A 23,486-nucleotide genomic window follows, 5' to 3' on the forward strand; every position below is an offset into this window, starting at 1 on the left:
AGAGAGAGAATCTGAGAATCTTAAGCAGGCTCCACTCTTAGCATGGAGCCCAACATGGGGCTCGATCTCATGACCCTGGGACCATGACCCGAGCTGAAATCAAGAATTGGACACTCAACTGACTGAGCCACCCAGTCACCCCATTTTTTTAAGTCAAACCAATGACCATGAGTCAGAATGGCTAGATTTCTGTAATGAACAGTGAAGATGAAAAGAAAACAAATCCAAAAAAAGAAAAAAATCTGGATGTCTCATTTGCATACTTGAAATTACAGGGGAAGAATCTCCCAATTTAGAGTTTAGAGTTTATTGCTCCCTGTTGTGCACTTAGTTATGATTAATCATTCCAAAATTCACAAGCCATGGTCCTCTTATTTGAACAAACTTTTGATCATCTTTATGGAATAAAAACATAGCTCCAAAGAGTGACCTTAATGCAACCTTGAGTTAACACAGTGTTAGTGATGTGGGGATCAGATTGAGAGCAGAGTTCTACAGCCCATAGCTGCTCAGAACATGAGGATCAGTGGCTAAGATCCCCTTGAAAAAGCTTGACGTGTAGAAGGGTTGGATGCCTGCACACTTCTTGGAGCCAATCTGCTGCCATGCACTGGCCAATAGCCCCTGGTTAGGTGCCATAAATCCTACCATAAGAGGTAGCATTTTGAAGACTAGGAAATTGAATCTGGGAGTTTAAGTGGTTGCCAGTGGTGACTATAGAAAACAGGAAGAATATCCCTGATGATTCAGCTGGGCAATTATATTTGGGTCCATGGAAACAATGTGGCCTCTTTCTTTAAAAATTGGTCCTAAGGAATTTGTACAAATTCGAGTCAAGCTGGAGGTTGGAGGTACATCTTCTTTATTGGTGTCAGCTACCAGTAAACTTTGCACAATGCCTTTTACACGCTCATATATACTTGAACAATCAAAGCATTTTGGCACTGCAGAGCATCTTGGGGAATTTTAGGTTCAATCCCCCTCTTTTTTCTTCCTCCAATAAGGAAATCGAGGCCCCAAAGGAGAGGAACTGTTTGATCAAGGTTTGTTTGCTGTCGGCTGGAACAAAAATGAAGTTGTCTGTCTCCAGGGTGCCAACATGAGGTTGTGAAAATTGAGCACTCTACAGAAGCACCTGGGCAAGGGCATGAATGGGGTCTGGAATCCAGTCCACAACTGGCTGAGGGGAAGCCTGCCTTTTTCCTTTCACATAAGGCCCATCTACTCACCAAGCCAAAGTAGGGGCTACATCTGCTCTGAGAAATGTTTGGATGCAGAAGGGTGATGTTAAATGAACAGAGATGCAGACTGTTGATTTTTTAATAGGGTTAATTGATTCCTTCTGCCTTTCTGTGACCCACTCTCATTCTCTCTCCCTCTCCCTCTCTCTCTCTCTCTCTCTCTCTCTCCCTCTCCCTCTCTCTCTGTCTCTCTCTCTCATCTGTCTATCTGTCTTCCTACCTATCATCTGCTGTACCCATAGTGATCAAGATATAGCAACTCATGGATAGAGCGCTACTGCAGAGAACAGGGACAGCATTCACTCATGCTGGGGGACACCCAAGGAATATTGGGTACATACCAATGTGTCAGACTGGACTATAAGTTCTTGTCCATCTCTGCTTCTTGCCATCCTACTAGAGTCCTGTTCATGGAATCATTCTCAGTGAACCATATACTAGGCACTGAGAGTGGAGGCTGTGGTGCAACCACAGGCAGGAGAACACATCTTCCTGAGATACAAGGAGGTCACAATCTAATGTAAGAGATGGAGCAGACCTATAGCCCCATAGACACATGCAGGCATTAGGGAAGAGCCTGCAAGAAATGTGCAAAGAGAGAAGAAAGGGAAGACACCTTGAGGGCATCACAGTAAGTGAAATAAGTCAGATAGAGAAAGATAAATACTGTATGATTTCACTAGTAAGTGGAATTTAAAAAACAAAACAAAACCCAGACTCATAGATACAAAGAACAGATTGGTGGTTGCCAGAGGTACGGTAGGGGGTGGTGGGGGAATGGGTGACGGGGATTAAGAGGTACAAACTTCAGTTATAAAATAAATAAGTCATGGAGATGTAATGTACTGTATGAGGAAAATAGACAATAATCTGTATCAACTTTGTATGGTGACAGATAGTAACTACACTTATGGTGGTGATCAGTTCGCAATGTCAAATCACGGTGCTGTGTGCATGAAATTAATATCATATGATATGTCAGCTATTCTTCAACAACAACAAATTTGCAAAAGTAAGACAAACCAGGCTTTGCACTCAAATAATGAGGCAGGTGGGTCAGGCATGTATTTGTCAGTTCTTTTTCAGAATGAGAAATAAGTTAGGCACTCCATTTGCATTTTCAAAAATCCCTTACTTTGTCCCTGTGTGAATCCTCTTGGTTCATCCTGCATCCTGCTTTTGCTTGAGCTCCTGCTCTTAAGTTGTGGAGCCCCCAGAGAAGCAGAGCTTTGATATCTCCTCTTCCTACGCCTTCTGAACATTTTGGAAGTGACTAGGCTTTCCTTAGGGGTAGGGCTCATGAGTAGCAGCCAAGAAAGCCACACAAGCTGGGGGCCTCACTCTAGAGTGATCAGGGCCAATATGCTTCTGCAAAGTGTCTGACTCCTTACAGAGGAGGCCTTATCTGATTAAGCCTTGATTAAATGCCAGATATCAAAGAGCAAATCATCATTAGAGGCTACTAATGGGCATTCCATCACCTGTGTTTTCAATGTGAAGACATGAAGCAAAACCAGTGACCTGTGTGCCCTTTGTCATGCAGCAACCTCTAATCCAAATTAATTTTAATGAAGCTTAGATTCAGGACAGATATGTTCTCTTTGTGTGTATGTATGTGTTTTTTTCCACTCCTGAGTACAAGCTATTGTTCAATTTTCCCAGCAAAGCTCAGGCATGGTGTGATTTTTCAGAAGATGGTGCAGAAAGAGAATTTCAGAGCATGAATATGTGTATCCTTTCAGAGGAAATGTTCAGATGGAATCAGCCAACAATACATCACCCTGTCAATTTCACAGCAACATCTAAGATAGTATTTGCTATGATCTTTACAGCAACAAATGTAAAAAGAGACTCCAAAATTATGTGTACGACTGTGTCAAATGATCAAAACCCCAAATAAGAAGTTTCCCCTGCCACAGAAGGATAGAAAGGTCTTGGAAGTGACTTATGAGCAGAGGCCACTAAGAGCAGGAGAGTGTTCCCAACCTTATCCCATTCACTTCTCTATCAGCTGGTTAGCAAGGCGGGGGAATGTCAGATGATGTCTACCTTCTGTTGAGCCCCGGCTAAGAACCTGGCACTTCACATTTGCTGTTTCATCACATCAGTTCAACTACCCACTCAGTAGATACTATTCTCCCTGCTTATTCTCTGGGGAATCAGAGTTCAGTTAGGTCAAGTAACCTTTGGAAAGTCCTATAGTTAATAATGAGAAGATCAGGATTTAAACTCCCGACTACAGAGCCCATGCTCTTGTCAAGACACAAAGTTGCCTTCCTCATGAACCCACTGGGAGATGAACCCTGGATGTGAACAGATGCAAGAGCAATAGGTATCCTTGCCCTTTGGATTTGAACCGTCATGGCAGCCTAAAATGGGATGGGCACCATGATCAGAGTGTTAGAGTCATAGCATATCAGACCTGGTCCCTACTTCCACAGCCACCATTTAACCTCTCTAAGCTTCAGTTCTGAATGAGAATAATAATAATGCATTTACTTCATAGAGGTGCTGGGAAGACCACATTATAGGGTGTATATCACAAGCTTGGCACAGGGCCAGACGCATAGTGACTGCTCAGTAGATTTTAGGAAGAAAACACACAAGTAGTTTGCAGTTCTTTTTGTATAACTAGCTTGGAGAGGGATGAGGTACGTCACATCTTAAAAGCAGAATCAGAACAGGGATAAAACCTGTAGGTCTGGCCCTGATGTGGGATGCTCATGGTTCCAGGCTAGGGTCCCCGCAAAGTGTGGCCGTGGGGTTCATATTTTCCAGTCATCACCATATTTAAGGGTAAAGTGGAAGAGGTGGAGCTGCCTGTGGAGAAGGTAGACATCATCATCAGCGAGTGGATGGGCTACTGTCTGTTCTATGAGTCAATGCTCAACACGGTGATCTTTGCCAGGGACAAGTGGCTGGTAAGTGTCCTGCATGCTGTCCCCTTGTTGGTCTGCTGGCTGTCCTGCTGCTCTACCCTTGGCCGACAGTCTAGGAAGAACATGAGTACTCCAGAGAGAGGTTGAGCTAAAAGGTCACCTCCTCCAGAACCCTCTCTTTAAACCAGATCTGCTTTAGAGGACAGAATGATGGTACCTGGGTCCAACATATCTATCACATTATTCTGTAGGTCTATCCTTGGCCTCTTTGGTCATAAACAACACCCATTCTCTGTTGTCAAGACAAAAATCTATTCTGATCAACAGGTGCTTAGGACTTATTTGGCTGCCAGGGAGCTGAGCATGCTTATGACCTTGGCTTCTCTGGGCTAAAGGTTATAACATCTTTTGCTGTTCCTCATAGACTAACATTTCCCCCAGTTCATTTGTTCTATTAACTCTACCTAAGTCCCTCAAATTCTCCTAATTCCCAAAGAAAAACTGAGCATTGCCATCCTAACCCTAACCCTGGCCAAGGTGACAGTCTGCTGAATGAGAAATGCTGGCAAGGGGGTGCCTGTCTGGTGACTCTATGTGCAGTTCAAAATGTGATGTCTTTGTCAGGTGAATAGATTACGAGACCCATTTCCCCACAATTCATCAACAGAAACCTGGAGGGCTTATGTTTCCAGACCGGGCAGCATTGTACGTGGTAGCAATTGAAGACCGACAGTACAAGGACTTCAAAATCCACTGTAAGTCACCTTTTAAGTTTTCATTGGATATATTTTTTTATACATTTGGGGTTGGAGACACTTCATTGGCCCTGAGATGAGCATCTGATCTCATGAATATAGCTGCTATGCTTATGGAGAAGTTTACCTGTGACTTATTCTGGATTCTTCTCTCTAAATGTTTTCTTCTAGTCCCAAGGGTGGGAGGTCTACAGAGAGAAAATAAGCAATACAGCTGGTATAAGATACATATCCTGGACTGAGAGAATGAATGCAATGTGAATGAAAAATGAATCGAAGCAGCTGAAGCTGATTTTTGCAGAGCACATCAGGCCAGCTGGCTGGGATCCTGTGGAGGTTCAGTTATCTCAAAAGTCCACCACAGAGGGTCAGAAATGACAGATTCCTAGCCAGGTTGACCATTCTCAATCCTGTCTCCATGCTACTCAAATTCTTCTTTGAGGTTCTTTTGGGGGAATGGACACCAGTGGGGGTGGGGAGAGATGGAGACTGTGTGTGTGCACATGGGTACATGCATATGTGTGTGTGCATGTTGGGCGTCTCATATCCAAACCTATATTTATACTGCTTTATCACCCGAAAACTTGTTCTCTTAGGGAAAAAAAGCAAGCAAACAAAAAAACAAACAACCTCTCCAATGTTTTATCTGGTCCAAAAGGGATGCTTTGTTCTTTTCAATTTAGAGGGTAGCATTTCTTGGTGACACAAGTTAGGTCTTCAAGCTTATTCCACATGTGTTTTTGTAAGTTAGAAATGGCCATGTCTCCTCAACCAGAGCTAAACATGACAAAGGAGTAAAGAACCCCTCACACAGGCAAGCACGTGCATGATCCAACCCCAAGCATGAGGCAGAAACTCCACACAGAGTGATGGAGTCAGTAGACCTGCGGTTCCTACCCCTGCAGTGGACAAACCCTCCTTGGCAAGATTACCATGGAGGGGTTCACAGACTGAACATATGCTCAACGCCTTCTGCCCTGGGAAACAGAGACTCCAGAGTTTGACAGAGTACTGCTCCATTGATTCACACAATTGCCATCTAAGTATTGCCAGTGCCCGACAATACCTCAGCTGGACTGTGCTATGGAATGTGAATATTTGTGTGTGTATGTTCAAACCCTTCTGGAAATATAACATCAAAGCACAGATCACATTTGATAATAATATAACATCAGAGCCAGATCCAGGAGAAGACAGTAATGGGACAGTTATTTGAAGCTCTATGGCCTCTGCCTTCAGCCAGTCTGGTGTCACTTCTAACATTTGATGAGCAATGAGAGGGAGGGTGGCCTAGGTTAGATGATCATGATTCAAAGACTGCCAACCCTGGGTTCAAATCCTACCTGGATGACTGGAAACAAATTCTCTAACCCCTTTGACCTCAGAGATTATATTGCCAATCCCATACACTAGCACCATGAGGATTAAGTGAGATGATGTATATCAAAGGATGTGACAGTTCTTTGTGGTATATGGCACCAGACTGGACCTAGGCTCTGAACATGTCATTAAGCCCCTTCTTGTTTGTAGCTCTGGCAAGTGAGACTGACTGCCAAGCTTGTTGGCCTCTGGTGGCTCAGAATGTAGGACAGGTGTGCTCTCACAGTAGATTGCAGAAACAACTCAACAGTGAACATTGATCAAATGCAAGTAAAATAGGGCATATTTTGCCCTGGAGCTGCATTGTAATGCAGCTTTTGGAGTTCTTGCTGTGTAACTATACTGAATAGTGTTTTGAGGAGAAACTTCAGGTGCATTCTTCATTCTTATGTGTAAATATTTATTGAGTCCTGACCCAGAGCACAGCTCTTTAAGGAACTTTTTCATGGTTTAAAAGCAAACATACCTTGTCCTCTTCCTTCCCCTGGATTGTGTTTGGGAACCTGTGGCATATGCATGTTGTAATGAGCCAGCTGGAGCTGGAGAGGACCCTGGGCAGACCCTGGGAGGTGCAAGAGGGCAATTGCTGTCACTCAGATGCTAGTCCAGGACTGGAGATCATGTGATTTAATCTCACACTGCTCACTTCAATTTTCATAGCTTCTGGGAATGGAAAAAAAAATTACATCAGCCTCCTTTTTTCCCATAAAATGTTTGCTCTGGAGTCTTCTATCCAACCTCTGCCCCTCCAAAAAACCTCAACCTCCCCCCAAATAAAAATCATACATACATTTAAAATTTAAAACACTGTGAAGTTTTCCATTTAAAAATTTTTTAATGATATGTTTTTGTTTTTAGTAAAGGAAGTGAGCCCGTTTAGAAATCTGTTTCAAATAAACAGAGATTTTGGTTACTCTGAGTTCTAAATCAAAAGTAAAGCATAAAGGTTGCTGGTTGCTAAGGGAACAATTGTAAGCAAATTTCAAGAACCAGCTAAAAAGAAAAATCTTAAAGTGGGGCAGGAGAATGAGACCAGCCTAGACCCTTTCATAAAGTAAATTGTTACAAAACAGCTTCCTCCTTGCCCCTCCCTTTCCCTTCTCCCCTCTTCCCCTCCTTCCCTCTCCTATCCCCTATTCCCTCCCCTCTCCTTTCTTCTCTCCTTTCCTTTCTCAACCACATGCAACATAGAAACACAAGAATGAGTGAAACACAGAAGTTGCCTTCAATATGCTCATCAACTGCTAGAGAACACACAAAAAGAGAAGTGAATGATTGGCATGTACTAGACTCACAGTACATATTTTGTTGAGTGAATGAATGAACAAATAAAGGAATGAAAATAAATAGTAAAGGAATGTTCAAGGTATAGTGTTTAACCCCAAGAGAGGAGCAACCTTTATTTATTTATTTTTACATTTCTGCTATCGAGATTTATAGAATCTTAAAACTGGACGGAAATATGGTCAGTGTTGTATTTGATTTCTTAGCCAATACATGAACCTCACCCAATACGTGAATCTACAACCTACTGAGAGTCAGAGACATGGAGACCAGCTTTCTGGCTCATGAGAAGATGAAAAGGAAGGCCTCCTATGGAGTCAGTGGTGCCTGCTACTGGAGGGTTGAAAGGCAGGACCACTTGGAGGACTCAGTTGCTTTCCATGGGGTTCTTTTCCAACTTCACCCCCAACATCCAGAGTTCTATCCTCTGGCTGTCTCTGATTTTATAGAAGGAGTTGATTCCATTCTTGAGAGACTGAAATGTATGAAAGTTTTCCCTTCTGTCTAGAAGAGAAACTGTAATTAGCACCTCGTGGCACTTGCTCTGTTTTTTTTTTTTTTTTTTTTTTTATCTCTGAGCACATTCTGAGGCAGCCCCATTAGCTCTAGCAGAGAAACTCAAGTCGTGGGGCCAGGGTGGGAAAGGAGGATGTAGCTACAGCTCTCTCCAATGAAATGTAAAATGTGTTCTCTAGTGCTTCATATTTCTTTTTCTGCAAATTGCTTTTGAGATTTTCTCTTTATTTTGATACTCATCAGGTTGACTCTGATGTGTCTATGTGAGTTTTTCTTTGTATTTATCCCACTTGGGATTCTATAGCATTCTTGGATTGGTGGGCTGATGATTTCATTCATTTACGAAAATTTTCAGTCATTATCTCTTCAAATATTTTTTTCTGCCTGATTTCTCTTTCTCTTCTTCGGGGAGTCCAATTACACATATATTAGATACTGTTTGATATTGCCCCATGGATCTTGGGTGTTATATACGTTTTTTTTCTTTTATTTTTCTCTTTGTATTTAAGTTTGGGTAATTTTTATTGACCTATTTTGAGGTTTATTCATTATTTCCTCTGATGTATGCATTCTGTTAGTAAGCACATTGAAAGAATTCTTCTTCTCTGATATGTGATTTTCATTTCTAACATTTCCATCAGCTCATTTTTAGTTTCTGTCTCACCAGTGAAATTCTCCATCTGTTCATGCATGTTTTTCCATTAGATTCTTTAACATACTTATTATAGGTACTTTAAAGTCTCCATTGGATAATTCCAATATCTGGGCTGTCTCTAAGTCTGGTTCTGTTGACTGTTATTTTCTTCTGATTATGGGTCATATTTTTTTCCTTTATCATTCACCTTGTAATTTTTTCTTAATGCTGGGCATTGTCAGTAAAGGCACAATAGAGACAGATGCACAGCATTTATGCCCAGAAAAGAGTATGCTTTTTCCTCTGTCAGGCTGTTAAAGTGGAAATTTGAGTCAATCTAGTCTGTAATGATGATAGGTCTGGGCTTTGTTGTTGCCTTAGTTGCATTCATTATACCACAGGGCAGTCCTTTTCAAGAGTTTGGTTTTTAATCCATTAACAAAAGTTCACAGGTCTTTCTGATGTTATTTTTTTCAATTTAACTAAGAAAATTATTAACAATATTTTTGGGTAGACAATAGCCCTCACTCCACATATACTCAGGCAATAGACAAGAAATTGCAGCAAGAAACAAACCTATTTGATTTGTTTTTGTCCCATCCCTGAGCCACATATATTAAAGGAGCTAGTGGGAAATGAACGGTTAGCAGAAAGAAGAGAAAACTAATCTAATGTCCTGGGTGAACTTTCTCCTGAATAATTGAAGACAGGGTAGTTTAGCTGGGGAGAAAAATAGGAATTAACCTCTGAAAAAGTAACTAAAACACTGGGCATTGCAAAGCAATGTAGACATTAAATATTTGGGAATTAAATTTAATTTAAAAAGCATTATCTGTGCACTTGTATTGTGCTAGATGCCGGCCTATAGGTGTTGAGAATATAGAAGTAGTCCCATTGTTGGGAGTGGTTAGGAAAGGTTTCACAAAAGCATAAGACATTAAGCTCATCATTTCACAACTGCATGGGCCTTTAAAGATCATCTAACACAAAGTTTTTCACACTCTGGTTGGAATTACCTATATAGATTTGTAAAATCCCAGCTTCCTCGATGCCAAATCTGGAGATTCTGATTCAGTAGGTCTGGTTTGGGCCCAGGAATTTGTATTTTTAAAAAGTGTACCAGATGATTTTGGAGCACAGAAGCACTGAACCAAACTCCTCACTTTTACAAGCAAGCCTAGATAAAAGGATTGTTCTGTCCATGGTCACACAGCTGAGATGGTGGCAAAGCCCAGAGCTCAAGCCACATAATGATAACAACTATTATGTATCAGCAGCTCTCTATGTGCCAGACATTGTCTTATGCACTTTGCATATATTATCACATTTAAACCTCATAACAACCAAATACAGTCATTGTAATTATATAATAATCTCTATTTTAAAGAAGAAACCAACTCTTTGAGAGGTAAATTTTCGCTGAGATTACATAGCAAATATATGGCAGAGCCTCAATTTGAACTCTGAAGCCTAGGCCTTTAACCATTATGCACAGAGACTTCTTGGATATTTGCCCAACAGTTGCCCTACACCTCAGCTTAAGGCAGGGCTGAGAGAGGAAGGAGCAGGAACATGGCAGCAGGTTCCTTAAGGAAGGATTTTACATGAAGGCAGCGTGTTTAGTGTAAATGTTTTGTCTGGAGAGAAGACAGATAGCTATTTCCAGAATCTAGAAGGGGGTCTTCTCTGAAACATGTCCCATTGCCAACCAAACAATTTCCTTCTCCAAAAGTAAATTTCAACTGGGAATCTGGCACCAACCTTAGGTGATTTAATGGTATATGACTGACATCTTATCCTCAAGCCAGAATTCACAAGGGCTTGTCCTCTGGGAGATGATTATTTTCTCTGCCTCTTCTCCCTGAGGAAGGTCTTTGTGTGCCTTAGAAAAGAGTCAAAGAGGCACAGCTGACCGTCCCCACCTCCCTCTTCACACACCTCCTCTCCTAAACATACAGAAACATAGTTCCCTAAGGTAACATTTATTTGATGCACATTTTAAAAGGAAACTTAATCCCGTAAGATTTTGAGAAAAGCATCTTTACTCTGATGCATTTCTAGACTCATCTGAATAAACAGACAAATGAAATTCAGCTGCTCAGTAACTAAAATCTCTGCTTAGGCCACCCTCCGCAGTACAAGGAAAGGAAATTGCATTCCTGGTTGCTGTCACAACTGGGTCATTGCAGCTGAAGAGTCAGGGGAGAAGCTGGGGTGAGCCTTAGCTCCACCGTCTCTCTGAGTGTGATCTTGGCCCAGATACGGTGTGTGAGCTAGATGCCAACTTCTCCCAGCCTGTTTCCTTGACTGTCAGATAGAAGCATCCCCTTGAGGTTGCTGGGTATATTAAATGAAGAGTCTAGGGGTGCCTGGGTGATTCAGTCAGTTAAGTGTCTGACTCTTGATTTTGCCTCAGGTCATGATCTCAGGGTTCATGAGATGGAGCCCCACTTCGGGCTCTGCACTGACAATGTGGAGCCTGCTTGGGATTTCTTTCTCTCTCCCCCTCTGCCCTCTTGCATTTTCTCTCTCAAAATAAGTAAATAAACATAAAAAAATGAAGAGTCTAGCCTGAGCTAGGTGGCCAATCAATGGTAGCAATGATTATCACCATTTAAGGATGATCTTAGGCCATTAGATGTGCATTCATTTACTCACCAACCCTGCACCCTACATCTTTCTCCCTCTCAAAGCACCTTATGAGCAGCTACAAGGGGCCAATGAGCACCACTGGGATGGTTGTGCACTACTTGGGGCTTATTTCTTATGGGATGGATTCCTAGTGAGTGCATCATGGCATATGAGAAAGGCAAAGACGTTCATGGACCCACTCTCCCCTTTCATTTTTCAGTTGGGAAAACTGAGGTTCAGAGAGGTTAGGGAATTAGCCCAAGGCCCTGGCCAGTAAGTGGTGGTGCTGGGATTCAAACTAGTCTATACCATTTTAGGAGCCCATGTTTCTTCCTGCTTTGTTAAAGGTTCGGTGGGTGAGGTCAGGAGAAGGGACAAAGATGGGTCTTCTAAGTATGCAGAACAGCTTGAACAAAGGCACCAAGATAGAAACGTCAATGGCAGATAAGACTTTGTAGGAGACTCTTTTGGCTCAGAGGGAGGGACAGGAAAGTAGACACAGGAAGAGTCAGGCAATTTGGATTCTGGTCTTGGCCTGTGGAAGACTAGCTTCCTGTGATATTCTAGCTGTGTGGCCGTAGAGAAGTTTCTCAGCCCCTCTGATCTTTAGTTTTCCTAACCATCAAGTGAGATCTGTACATACTGCCAAGCTCTCCACCCAGACAAGCAATTTTTCTATTCTGATGCAAGGAACATGAGCTGTCCCTTGCTCTCTTGGGCATGCTGTGCTCTAGTATTCAGGAGAGCTGGGAATATTTCTGGAGGTCCTGCTGCTGGCCCTCATGTCTCACTCTGTTTTCACAGGGTGGGAGAATGTCTATGGCTTTGATATGACCTGTATCCGGGATGTCGCCATGAAGGAGCCCCTGGTGGACATCGTGGATCCAAAGCAAGTGGTGACCAATGCCTGTTTAATAAAGGTCTGCAGACTCATTCTGCCTGGGCCCAAGCATGCTGGGAATCCAGCTGTGCCACCCTGGAAAGCTGTGGGCCTTAAGTAAAGGCAATACCAGCTCCTGCACACCCCCTGCCTGGTGAGGCAAGGCCACCTTGGCCGGAGCCTCTGGCATCCCAACGTTACTGCCTGTCACAAGAAGGTGCTCACACTGAGCAGAGCCAGAGAGAGAGCCACTGGACTCCACGGTGGCACAGCTGAGGGGAAGGAATCAGTTTATATCCCTTTGTGATGCAAGTGGAAGGGTGTGGGGGAGGGGGCATCAAAGGAGAGGCAGGAGGGTATGCTCAGGTTTGGGGAAGCTACTCCATTCACAGGTGGATGGCCCTCTTAGGAAAGAAATCCAATACCTCAATCTGCTGTATAATCTTCATTATACTCCCACTCCAAGTCTACATGTGACCCAGACAGACAGAGCTACTCAACCTCCTTCCTGAGTGGTCTTGTTTGTACAGGCTCTAACAGCTTTTCTTACAAGGCTTTCTTCAGTGCATATGATGAGCAGCTGGTCAGCATCCTCAGCACACCGATCCTTAGTGCATTCTTATGATTAAATATTCAAACGTATCAAACTTGATAGAGTAAAACCAAAAGCTCCCCTTGACCTCTCCTCCCTTTCAACCCCATGCACTTCTTGGAGGTAATATTGTTTACACATTGTATTGACATTTCCAGCCCCTTTTCTAAGTATTTGCATTTATATATGCTAATATATTATGTTGAACCATATAAATGACTGATATTTGTTTTTTAAAATATAGAAAGACATCACTTTCATATGGTTGAAGTTAACTTTTTAGTGTAAAAATCTGGGTTCGTTCTGTAAGTATTCATTGGCCCATGCAGCCCTCATCTTGCTAAAACATACTTGCCTGCTCTGGTCCTGCACATGTCACTTCCTGTCTGAGAGTACTCAGCTGGAGACCTGCAGAATTTTCAATGGATAAAGGGGAAGAGTATAGGGCCACTGGGGATGAGGAGAGGTTTCTGAAGTTCTGATGTAAACCACTGCTTTGTCAAGGGAGAACTGTCCTTTGTGCCTGGGCACAGTCTTCCTAAGAAGAACCATAACTCTTGGTCCATAGTGTCACTGTGGCATTTAGAAGGGACCTCTGAGGACAAATAAAACTAGACGAACCTCACACAGATGAGACTCATCAGATGCTGCCTCCCTCTTGTAACATCCTGCCTAGGAGGTATGGCTGGGAGCTAAGTCTTGGGCCCTCTGTTGATGGTGTTCTCACTACTTCTTAACTTGGTCCGTTCCAAGTCCAGGCAGGGTTGATTGCAAGCAAACGTGTTCTTGTAGTTATTTCCTACCAGCCCCTCTGTCCCTGAAGCCTCTCCCTCTCCCTGCCCCAATGAAGAAGCAGGAAAGTGCACCCCCAAATAAGCCCACCCATAGCACAAAACATTTTTGTAAGTACTGTAGAATAGATAGAAATCTACTGGTGCAACTGAATTTGCCCAAATGACATGTAGCAGCTATATGTAACCATTAGGCACCTGCATGTAATGGAATCAGCTTGAAGACATAATTCCTTTACTGTGCTTGGGCCCCAGGTTGCTTTCTGCCTTTGGTGGGGTGGAGTGGGTGTGGACACTGTGCTTCTGTAGGTCACAGGCACATGATGGACTGGCCTGCTTCACCCCCAGCCCCCTCCAAGGCCACTCTGCCTTCCCACCACCTTCTCCCCTCTCCTAGCAAGACTCTTTCACCTGGTTATACCTGAGTGCAGCCACAGACAAAGTAAACAAACCCAGTGAGGGCATTATACACACTCCTGTAAACTCCCTGTGGCTATGAGTGTGTGTCAAGCCTGTAGCTCTGTGCTGAAGTCCTGCCCCATCCCCATGCAGTAACCTTCCTTCTTCTCTTTTCTGAGAAGGATAAGAGTTGTCTGTGTTTTCTTCTGCAACCAAGAGAGCCCCTCTGTCAGCTTTCTTGCTAATGTGCTAAGCAACATTTTGTCAAGCCTGTTGGGAAAACACTTGCCCTTCTTCACACACTTAATTGCTGTTTTCATCGCTATTAACGTTTTAGAGTGTAACACTTTATTATAATTAAGACTCTGTTTTGACCAGACCTCCGCTCTGAGACATCCATTTGTAACATTATTTAGTGGTGGGGATAATGGCGGCCAGGGGCTCTTCTCAGTAGTTGGTACCTATGGAGCTTTCATGGGGGTTGCTGGAGGCCAAGTCCTCCTGGGGTGTCAGAGATACTGCTGCAGCAGGAAGACAGAAACCTTCCAGCATGGGGCTCTGGGATCTAGGAAGCCAGAGTAACCGGGTTTGGCTCTGTAGGCTTTGGTTCTGACAGGAGGGTGGGCCGGAGCCCAGAGGGGCCTCTGTGCCTCCAAAGCCCAGAGCAGCTGGCCACCTTTGCAGATGGCCCTGCCCCCATTCCAAAAGACCAACTGCCTCCATTGTCTCCATTTTAATGTATAGCTTCATTACTTCTGTCTTGAAGGCTTTTGTTCCTTCAGAAGCCCCTATTAAGATGCAAACGTCTGTAGGACCTAGTGAACACTGTCAGCTAACACAGGATAGCTCACAGTGGTTGATGCATATCTGAGAGCAGGACCCTGTGGAGGTGGAATTCCTGATCCACGGGTGTGGTGTGTGTGTGTGTGTGTGTGTGTGCCCCGAAAGTGGTGAAGAAGTGAGAGAGTTGACAAGAGAAAGGAGCCTGGTCCAAATGTGTCACAGAGCCTACTTCCCAGGTCTTCCCATAAAAAGTCATGGAAGGTTTTGGATTCAGGGAGCAGCAGAGTCTGAATGGATCTGAGAGATTAGTGGGTTGCTTTAGAGGAAAGGCTTGGGGTGGGGTTTGGGGGAGGTAGGCAGGAACATTGTCAAGCAGGGAGACCTGTAAGGAGAAGACTGAGAGGTGTCAGGTGCTAGGTTACATAGCATGGGTACACAGACCAATAATGGGCATCCCCTGCTCTGGCTCCAGTCTCATGGTGGGGGCCAGGCTGCTGAGATGAGCCAGAAGTACGTCGGAAGGCCAGGCTAGGCTGGAGGCAGGGGACCAAGAGAGAAAGATAACAAGAACCTTGGAAAGAGCCTGGAGCCTGGCTGTCTGGCCCTGGCTAAGAAAGAGATGGTAGTCCATGAGTGCAGGTACCATGAGCCTGGTGGACTGTGCTGATGCCAGTAACAAAGATACAGTTAATCACGTTTTGCTCTGAGTTGTTGAGCTGGAAAGAACTGTGGATAATACATGACCAGAGGGATAATGAATGTCATGACTAACAGGTGCTGGGTTTAAAAAGGAGCAATGACCCAAACTTAACAGGATGACATATGATGGATGACCCTACACTCGGTTCCCAGGACAAAAGGAAAAACGAACATGAGCAGGATGCGGTGGCGGGAGGCGGCTTGGCCAGAGTGAAGTCTGAGCCAGCAGTGTGGTCTTTGAGATCAGAGGCTGCTAGAAGTATGTCCCAAACAAGAAAGGTGACAGAGTCAGAAATCATGACTCATGCAAAGTGAATAAAAAAGTAGACACAGTTTATGCTGGAGAAGAAAATGTTCAGGGGGCCCATGTGAGCTAGAATAGACATTTGACTTATTCCATGGGTGGAATTTACAGAGACTGGTGTGTACTCTCCTTACTCATTTAGAAGAGGGACCTGTGCATTGGAGGTGTCAGGAAATGGAATCAGCTGCCTGGCAGGTAGTGAATACATCATCCATGAAGGTGTCCAAGCAAGCATCAGAGGGCCACTTCCCAGGAATGCTACCAAAGAGGCTCTTGCATTGAATGAAGGGAGACTGGCTTTCTAATCCCATCAAATTCTACATGCTCAACCCAGGGCTTCCCATCCCATTAATTCTTGTTCCCCATCCTTGGTTCCAGAAGCACAGCAAAACTGATGAGGTGACATCACTGAGGAGCTCCCCATCCCCCTAAATTTGCATTCCACTCTCTTCCCAACTAATAGGTCAGAACTTCAGCTTCCCTCAGAGGATGTGATGGCTGCACACCCCAGACCACAATAGGACTCTTATCTGACCTTCTCCCTTGACTGCACCTCTTCCTTTGTCCACCCCCATGGAGGCAGGACTTCTCTTTGAGGGCCTTGGGATGCTTTGCATCTGCCTTTCCTTTATTTATCCTAGAAATATGTAGAGATAAAAACCATTTCTGCTACATCACTCTGTGTCTTCCCTGCTCTTGTTTCCCCACCTTCAGACCCCTCTTCTAATTATCCCCAACGTATTCTATCATCTGGGTCTCAGGAGAGCCCCTTGGAACCAGTCCAGGCACACAGATATCTGTCTGGTTCTTACAAAGTCTTCAGGACAGAGGTCCTTGCTACACACCCCCGACAATGGGAAGCTTCCTTAGACCTCTGAAAGCTGTCTGGATGCCTCTAGGGCCCTTGGAAGGTTGGCCCTGTCTCATTGGAGCCAGCAAATAGCAGGTCAGCATCCTTCACACAGAAAAGAACAGCATATTGCAAACTGTCTTTCATTATACTTGCTCCCCACGCAACATTGATTTTCAGCCACTTCCCAGCTGAAATTGTTAGAATTATTAGTTCTTTGTGCTCTCCATTTCCTGGACAGAACTGAAAAATTCTTACCTCTTATTGTTCCCTTTTCTTTCTTCCTTCTTCTCCCTCCCTCTCTCTCCTTCTCTCTTTCTTTCTTCCTTCCTTTCCTTCCTACCATCCTTCCTACATTCCTTCCTTCCTTCTTTCCTTCCTTCCTGCCTCCCTCCCTTCCTTCCTCCCTCCTTCCCCCTCCCTCTCTCCTTCTCTCTTTCCCTTTCTCTCTCTCTACCTCCCTCCCTCCCTTCCTTCTTGCCTTCCTTCCTCCCTCCCTCTTCCTTCCTTCCTTCCTTCCTTCCTTCCTTCCTTCCTTCCTTCCAGGTTTCCTTTCAGGTAGATGGTCAGCAGGGCTCCCCTTAGCTTAGTCTGTGACAGTGGGTGGGCTCAGTTCGTCACTTCTAATACTTGGTGTCTCCTGTTGCTGGGAACTTGAATATCAAAAAATTGGGAAATGACTAATCTGGTTCACTGATATCACTGGGAGGGTTTGATAAAGTACAAATTGCTGTTTTGATCCCATAGGTTTGAGATGCTCTCCCGACCCCACCCATACAGAATATGCACCCAGGTGATGCTAATGCCCATCATCTGGGACCGCACTTTGAGAACAACTAGATGAGCAGAGCAGTGCTGAGGTGGACTGCTCTGAGGCTGTTCAGATTGGGTTCAGAAATGTTCTGTCTCATTAATCCTCTCCCTTTTCCACCCTCTGCTCCATAAGCCCCCATCCCCAGCAGATTTACCTTCCTAATTCTGTTGCCCTCACATTCTGATTCAAATGTGTTTGCACCATTGCCTGAGCATACCCCACCCTAAGAAAGGATGGATGAGGTCATTGGGAGGTGGTGGGTGGGCCTGGGGATCCATCCCAAGAGTAAATGGTAGCCCCAGAGCAGTGGTCTTCCACGGGAATGTAGCTGCTGACCAGGACCCAGACCTAGTGAAGATGCTAAGTGTCTGGCATTCTCTTTTCTCTGGGCCACAGGAAGTGGACATTTACACGGTGAAGACGGAAGAGCTGTCATTCACATCTGCCTTCTGCCTGCAGATACAGCGAAATGACTACATCCACGCCCTGGTCACCTATTTTAATATTGAATTTACCAAGTGCCACAAGAAAATGGGGTTTTCCACAGGTGAGCCTTTTGTTGGCACTCCAGACCCTCCCCACCCTCCATGCTGAGGCTTTGTGGAAGTGACCAGGGCTGGCCTGACCTGGGGAAAGGACCTGGGGCATAAGCCCTTGCTTAGCATCTCGTAAGCCTTCTCCAGCACTTCCCCACACTTTTGACTGACAAAAGGAGAAGGTAAATGAAAGTGTATATTGTATGATCAGAGCTGAGAGTATGTGTTCGGTGGAGAGAAGCAGGGGGGAAGCCCAATTTCAGGGGCACATTTGTTCATTGAACATTTTGTAGGCATATTCTCTGTGAGAGGTAAGGATACAGAGTGTGATAAGATTTCCCCATCTTCACCACTGTGCCCTACTTCAGGATTCAATGAATCTCTCGGTAGGCTGCAGACTATGTCTCTCTGTCTCCTTCCGCCCCAATCCATCCTTCCTGACACTGTTTCCCAAAGACCACCTGAGCTCCCCTCCCAGCCCCCCTTCAGAGGTGCCTCATTGCCTGAAGCAGGTAAACCCACATGTCTTTGCCCTGTAAGTGGGGGTTCCACCATACCTAGCCCCCTACCAACTTCTCCCAACTCATTTCTCACTGCCCTTCCTTTGCTTTGCCTTCCTCCCCTGTCTCATTGTTGCACCACACACAGGGTCCAGTCACACTGAGCACCTCACAGTCCCCTGAACTTAGAAAAGCTTCCTAAATCTCTAGGCTATTGCCTCTGCACATGCCAACCCTTTGTCCACCCAGGTGTTTCACGGGGACAAGAGGGTCTTTTGTCAGAGGCTCTTGTCATCTCCTTTCTCCCTGCAGTAGTCTGCTAGGGCTGCCATAACAAAGTATGACAGGCTAGTGGCTTAAACGACAGAAATTTACTTTTCACAGTTCTGGAAGATCAAGGTGCCAGCAAGTTTGCTTTCTCCTGAGGCTTTCTCCTTGGCTTGCAGGTGGCCTCCTTCTCTCTCTGTCCTCACAGGGCATGTACTCCTGGTGTCTCTCTGGTGTCCTGAGAGATTAGGACATTTATGTGTTTGTATGAGGAGACTCTAAAAGGACACAAGCCAGATTGGATTAGGGCCCACCCAAATACCTTATTGTAAAGGCTTCTTTAAAGGCTCTATCTCCAAATATAGCCATATTCTGAGGTGCAGGGGGATTAGGGCCTCAGCACATGAATTTCAGGGAACACAATTCAGCCCCAAACACCTCCCCTATGCCCACTCCTCACCTGGACAATCCCAGCACAGGCCTCATCTCTCAGCTCAGATATTACTTGATCCCTTCCTTCACTCCTGGTTAAGTTTAGGAGTTCTTCTTGGGGCTTCCTGACATCCTGTGCTTATGTTTGTCATGAAAATGTAAAAAAAAGGGTATAAAAAAGTCAAGAAGGGCAGCTGAGTGGCTCAGTCAGTTAAGCGTCCGACTTCGGCTCAGGTCATGATCTCACGGTCCTCGAGTCCAAGCCCCGCATTGGGCTCTGTGCTAACAGCTCAGAGCCTGGATCCTGCTTTGGATTCTGTGTCTCCCTCTCTTTGTGACCCTCCACTGTTCATGTTCTGTCTCTCTCTGTCTCAAAAATAAATAAATGTTAAAAAAATTTTTTTTTAAAAAAAGTCAAGGAAAAAGTCCTCTTCCCACTCCAGCCCAGTTCTGTGCCCCAGAGGCATATGTTAACCACTTTTTATTTTTTGCTTTTTATTTGAAATACTTCTCATATGAAGTTGCCAAAATAGTACATAGAGTCCTGTGAACGCTTTACCCAGCTCCCCCCAACTATGGTATCACATCCAAACTACACTTTTCTTAAAACACGGGTTGACTTATACCAAACACACGGCCCTCTGCTACCTTGTCTTTATTTAACAATAAACCTTAGAAGGCATACCTAAGCAAGCAACTCATGATCTCAGATCTCACGACCTTGGTCTCAGGGTCGTGAGTTTAAGTCCCATGTTGGGCACCATGCTGGGCTTGAAGCCTACTTAAAAAACAAAACAAACAAACAAAAAAACAATATACCTTGGAGACACTTTCACAGCCTCATTGACATAACTACTTTATTTTATTTTATTTTTATTTTTTGTTTTTGAAATAACTACACAGGATTTCAATGTCAGATGTAGCTTATTCAACATTTTTCACTCTGTTTGCAATTCTCAGTCTCCCCATGGGCTGGGATGACATCTCATGAATCTCTGCACTCTGGGCTTCTAGAGCAGTGTTTGGCTTGTAGTGGCTTCTAAACAGATCACTGTTAAATGAGTATATGAAGATCTGAGTCCTGCTCTTGGGAACATGTTCCTATTGGCCACGCATGTGAAGTCTTCTTGGGAAGCAGGAGCACGTCGTTAGGGGCAAGCCAGCATGCATGTGCCAAGGGTAGGTGAGCTCTACCAGAGTCCAAGGACATGATTCTTCACTTCCTGAAGCCTTGGTGACAATGATTGATCCTCTTTGACCTATTAACAGAGAGGGCAAGAGGTTTATCCAGCCCCTCCAAGAAAAAAAGGTTTTTTTCCAGAACTGGTGTCTCCTGACCACCAAGATCATGATCTTCTGGTCTCCAACATCTGGCCCAGTGCTGGTGCACCCTGTCCTGGGGAAAACCAGAGGCTCCCAACCTTGGTCATTTTTAGCTGTTCCCCTTCTTCGAGTGGCAGCAGGAGAGATTGTCTTCCTGGTAGGCAGGGATGGCTAGGAGGGAGAAGGGAGGTTTTACCTGGACCTTGAAGGGTAAGACTCAACCTCACAGTGGTGGGGTGTGGCAGTGGTGGGAGGGTGGAACAGGAGCCTGCTTGAGGACCATTGCTGTGATTGGAAGCCAGGGATGGAGCCACAGAAGCTGGCCCTGCCTCTACCATCTCCAGGATGATGTTTCCACCGGGGTCTGCCCTGCTACAGGTAATGAGAAAGGGTGGCAGGGATACTCTGGGAAATATTGTGTGTTTGTAAAGCCTAGGATCTAGCCCATAGCTTTCAGCTGGGGTTTCCCTTCCCTGAGTTTATTTCCATTTCTTGAGGTCAAGCAGACAGGCTGTCCCACCCCTGCCCAGAGGTGGTTCTCTGGCACTGTGATGGCGGGAACAACATTCCTGATGCCCCACAGGAAGGAGTCCTGGTTAACCTTAAGTTCAGAATCGAAGGACTCAGCACCTGGTTGCCTGAGGGATGATGAGGATTTGCCCTTCGTATTAAAGTCTCCAACCCACTGGGGCAGTTTCTTCCTGTTCTCTGGTCATACTCCCACTGTAGTTCGTCACAAGTCCCTGTGAGAAACAATGAGGACTATATTTCAGAGGCTCAAAGACCATGGGTCTAGATCAAGGTCTGAGCTCATTTGTCTTTTTGTTTTTTTTTAAGATTTTAATTTTTTTGAAGTAACCTCTACATCCAATGTGAGGCTTGAACTCTCAACCCCAAGATCAAGATTTTCACGCTCTACTGACTGAGCCAGCCAAGAGCCCCTTGTCTGTCTTTTTACAGCTATAGTATTATATCACCTCCTCTTTGCACAGAACCCCAGAAACGTAGGTCTGAAAGGTCATCCAGAGGTTCTGCACTGCCTGTTTCCATGCCTTGGTGCAGAGGTTCTCATCGTGTAGTCCACGGCCAGCAGCATCAGCATGACCTGGGAACCTGTTAGAAATGCGAATTGTCAAGACTTGCCCCAGATCTTCTGAATCAGAAACTCTGGGGTGGGGTCCAGAAATCTGTGTCTTACCAAGCCCTCCAGGTGACTGTAATGCACAAATCAGTTTGAGAACCACTGCCTCTGTGCTAGGCTGCCTGAACAAGAAGATTGTAAATTTGGCCAATGTTGATGCTTTTCACATCAACTGGAAAGCTAACTCCATCTGCTTACTACCTTTTCTCATCAAGGCCTATGCCTTCTGGCTGACATAGGTCCTTCTCACAGCAGCATTCCCATATAGAGATCAGGATTGGGGGGATACTTTGTTTCACTGCTTCCTCAGCCACCTGGGGAATGTCCACATAGGATTTTGCTTCCAGCAGGTAGCAAACATCTTTACCAGGTAGTGTGGGTTTGTCAGTGGGCTTTTCTGATCCTCTATACTTTGACCATCTAGAAAAGAGTATTTGCTTTTTGTTTTCAAGGACCTCAGATGCTCAGAATTGAATTAATCCTAATTCTTGGTACATGACATCATTGAATCAGGCACAGTTCACTTTTGTTTATTTATAACGAACACTTGTGAACTCACCACTGCCTCAGTAATTAGGACATAAATAATTATTAACTAGCACACATTAGTAACTAGAAAAAAATGCATTATTGTTCTTAGAATGTAAATACATTAGTTGATATCAAGAAATAAACTGCTACTAATTAGAATATAAATATTAACCAGAGTACATTATTAATAAATATAATACTATTTATAATTAATAGGTAAATTAATTCACAGTCACATAATTAATCCTTGTGCGCTCACCACCTAACTAAATGGAGGCTCCACACCAGCCCATCACCCCCCATGTTGCCTCTAGATGAACATTATTCTGAATTCTGTGTTCTTTATCCCCTTGCTATTTTAAAAAAAGTTTTATCACATCTATGTGTATGTCTGTACACTGTATTGTTTGGGCTCAGCTATTTTTGAACTGCATGCAGCATGTAACCTGCCATATGTGCCCCCATCCCTTTGACTGACTGCCAGCTGAGCTTTCTGTCTCAGCCCAGCCACAGCTGGCTCTGGAGGGGCCAACTCATAAGCACATCACGTATTGTGCTGCTTGAAAACAATCCCTGTTAATGGTTCTGGCATCTCCTCTCTGCAGCTCCAGGCAGAAGCTGTCGCAAATGGGCACAGGAACCTAGGGTTCCAGGCTGTGCCAGCCAGTGGGCATAGCTGCCCCTCCCCTTGGACACATCCTCAGTGGATGGGGGCAGGGACCCTTGGGGGTGCACGGAGGGACAGTGGCTTGAGTAGAATCAGACCTGGGGTAGAGTCTTAGTCTTTCCAGGAGTCAGCCAGGTAGGGCAGCCAGACAAAGGAGATAGGTCTTGAGTAAGTTACTTTCTGGGCCTCAAGCTCATTATGGATGATGTAGTTGGACCTAGATGCCTAGCAGCCCCTTCCTGCTTTGCCATCTGGTGACAGTGAGTCATTGTCTCAGGTCAGAGAAGCTTCTTGGTGCATAGTCTTTCATTCTCTAAAAAGCTTCTGATCTCCCTGGGCAATATAAATTACAAATTTATAGCTAGAAAAAGTTTTAAATTTTAGACAAAGCTACCAGCCACTTAGCCACTATGAAGTGAAACAAGAAGCAGGATTCCACTCCCTTTCCAGAAGCACCAGGAAAAATCTTCTTATGAAAGCCCCTGCCATTTGTTCCCACAGCCCCCTGAGCTCTGCATCCCCATCCTTGGTCACAAGGATGACCTCGCTGCCTGAGAGTCTTCTCATTTAGGCTATAGGATGTGAGGGGGAGGCAAGGCTGTATAGGTCGCTGTTTTCCAAATTTAGGACCATATCTGGGAACTGATAGGCATCCTG

The 23,486-nt window shown here is 44.7% G+C and overlaps 1 protein-coding gene across 1 annotated transcript in view; it reads left to right on the plus strand.

The window, feature by feature from the left end:
• The window catches only part of PRMT8 (protein arginine methyltransferase 8), a 100,539-nt gene that overhangs the window by 71,610 nt on the left and 5,443 nt on the right, over positions 1 to 23,486 (plus strand). The window contains exons 5-8 of the mRNA XM_060658683.3: positions 4,020 to 4,162; positions 4,788 to 4,875; positions 12,125 to 12,240; positions 17,829 to 17,979. Of these exons, the coding sequence (XP_060514666.1) occupies positions 4,020 to 4,162; positions 4,788 to 4,875; positions 12,125 to 12,240; positions 17,829 to 17,979 (498 nt within the window). The remainder of the gene's footprint in view (positions 1 to 4,019; positions 4,163 to 4,787; positions 4,876 to 12,124; positions 12,241 to 17,828; positions 17,980 to 23,486) is intronic.

Source organism: Panthera onca, chromosome B4, assembly GCF_046562875.1.
Source record: "Panthera onca isolate mPanOnc1 chromosome B4, mPanOnc1 haplotype 2, whole genome shotgun sequence".
NCBI lineage: Eukaryota > Metazoa > Chordata > Mammalia > Carnivora > Felidae > Panthera > Panthera onca.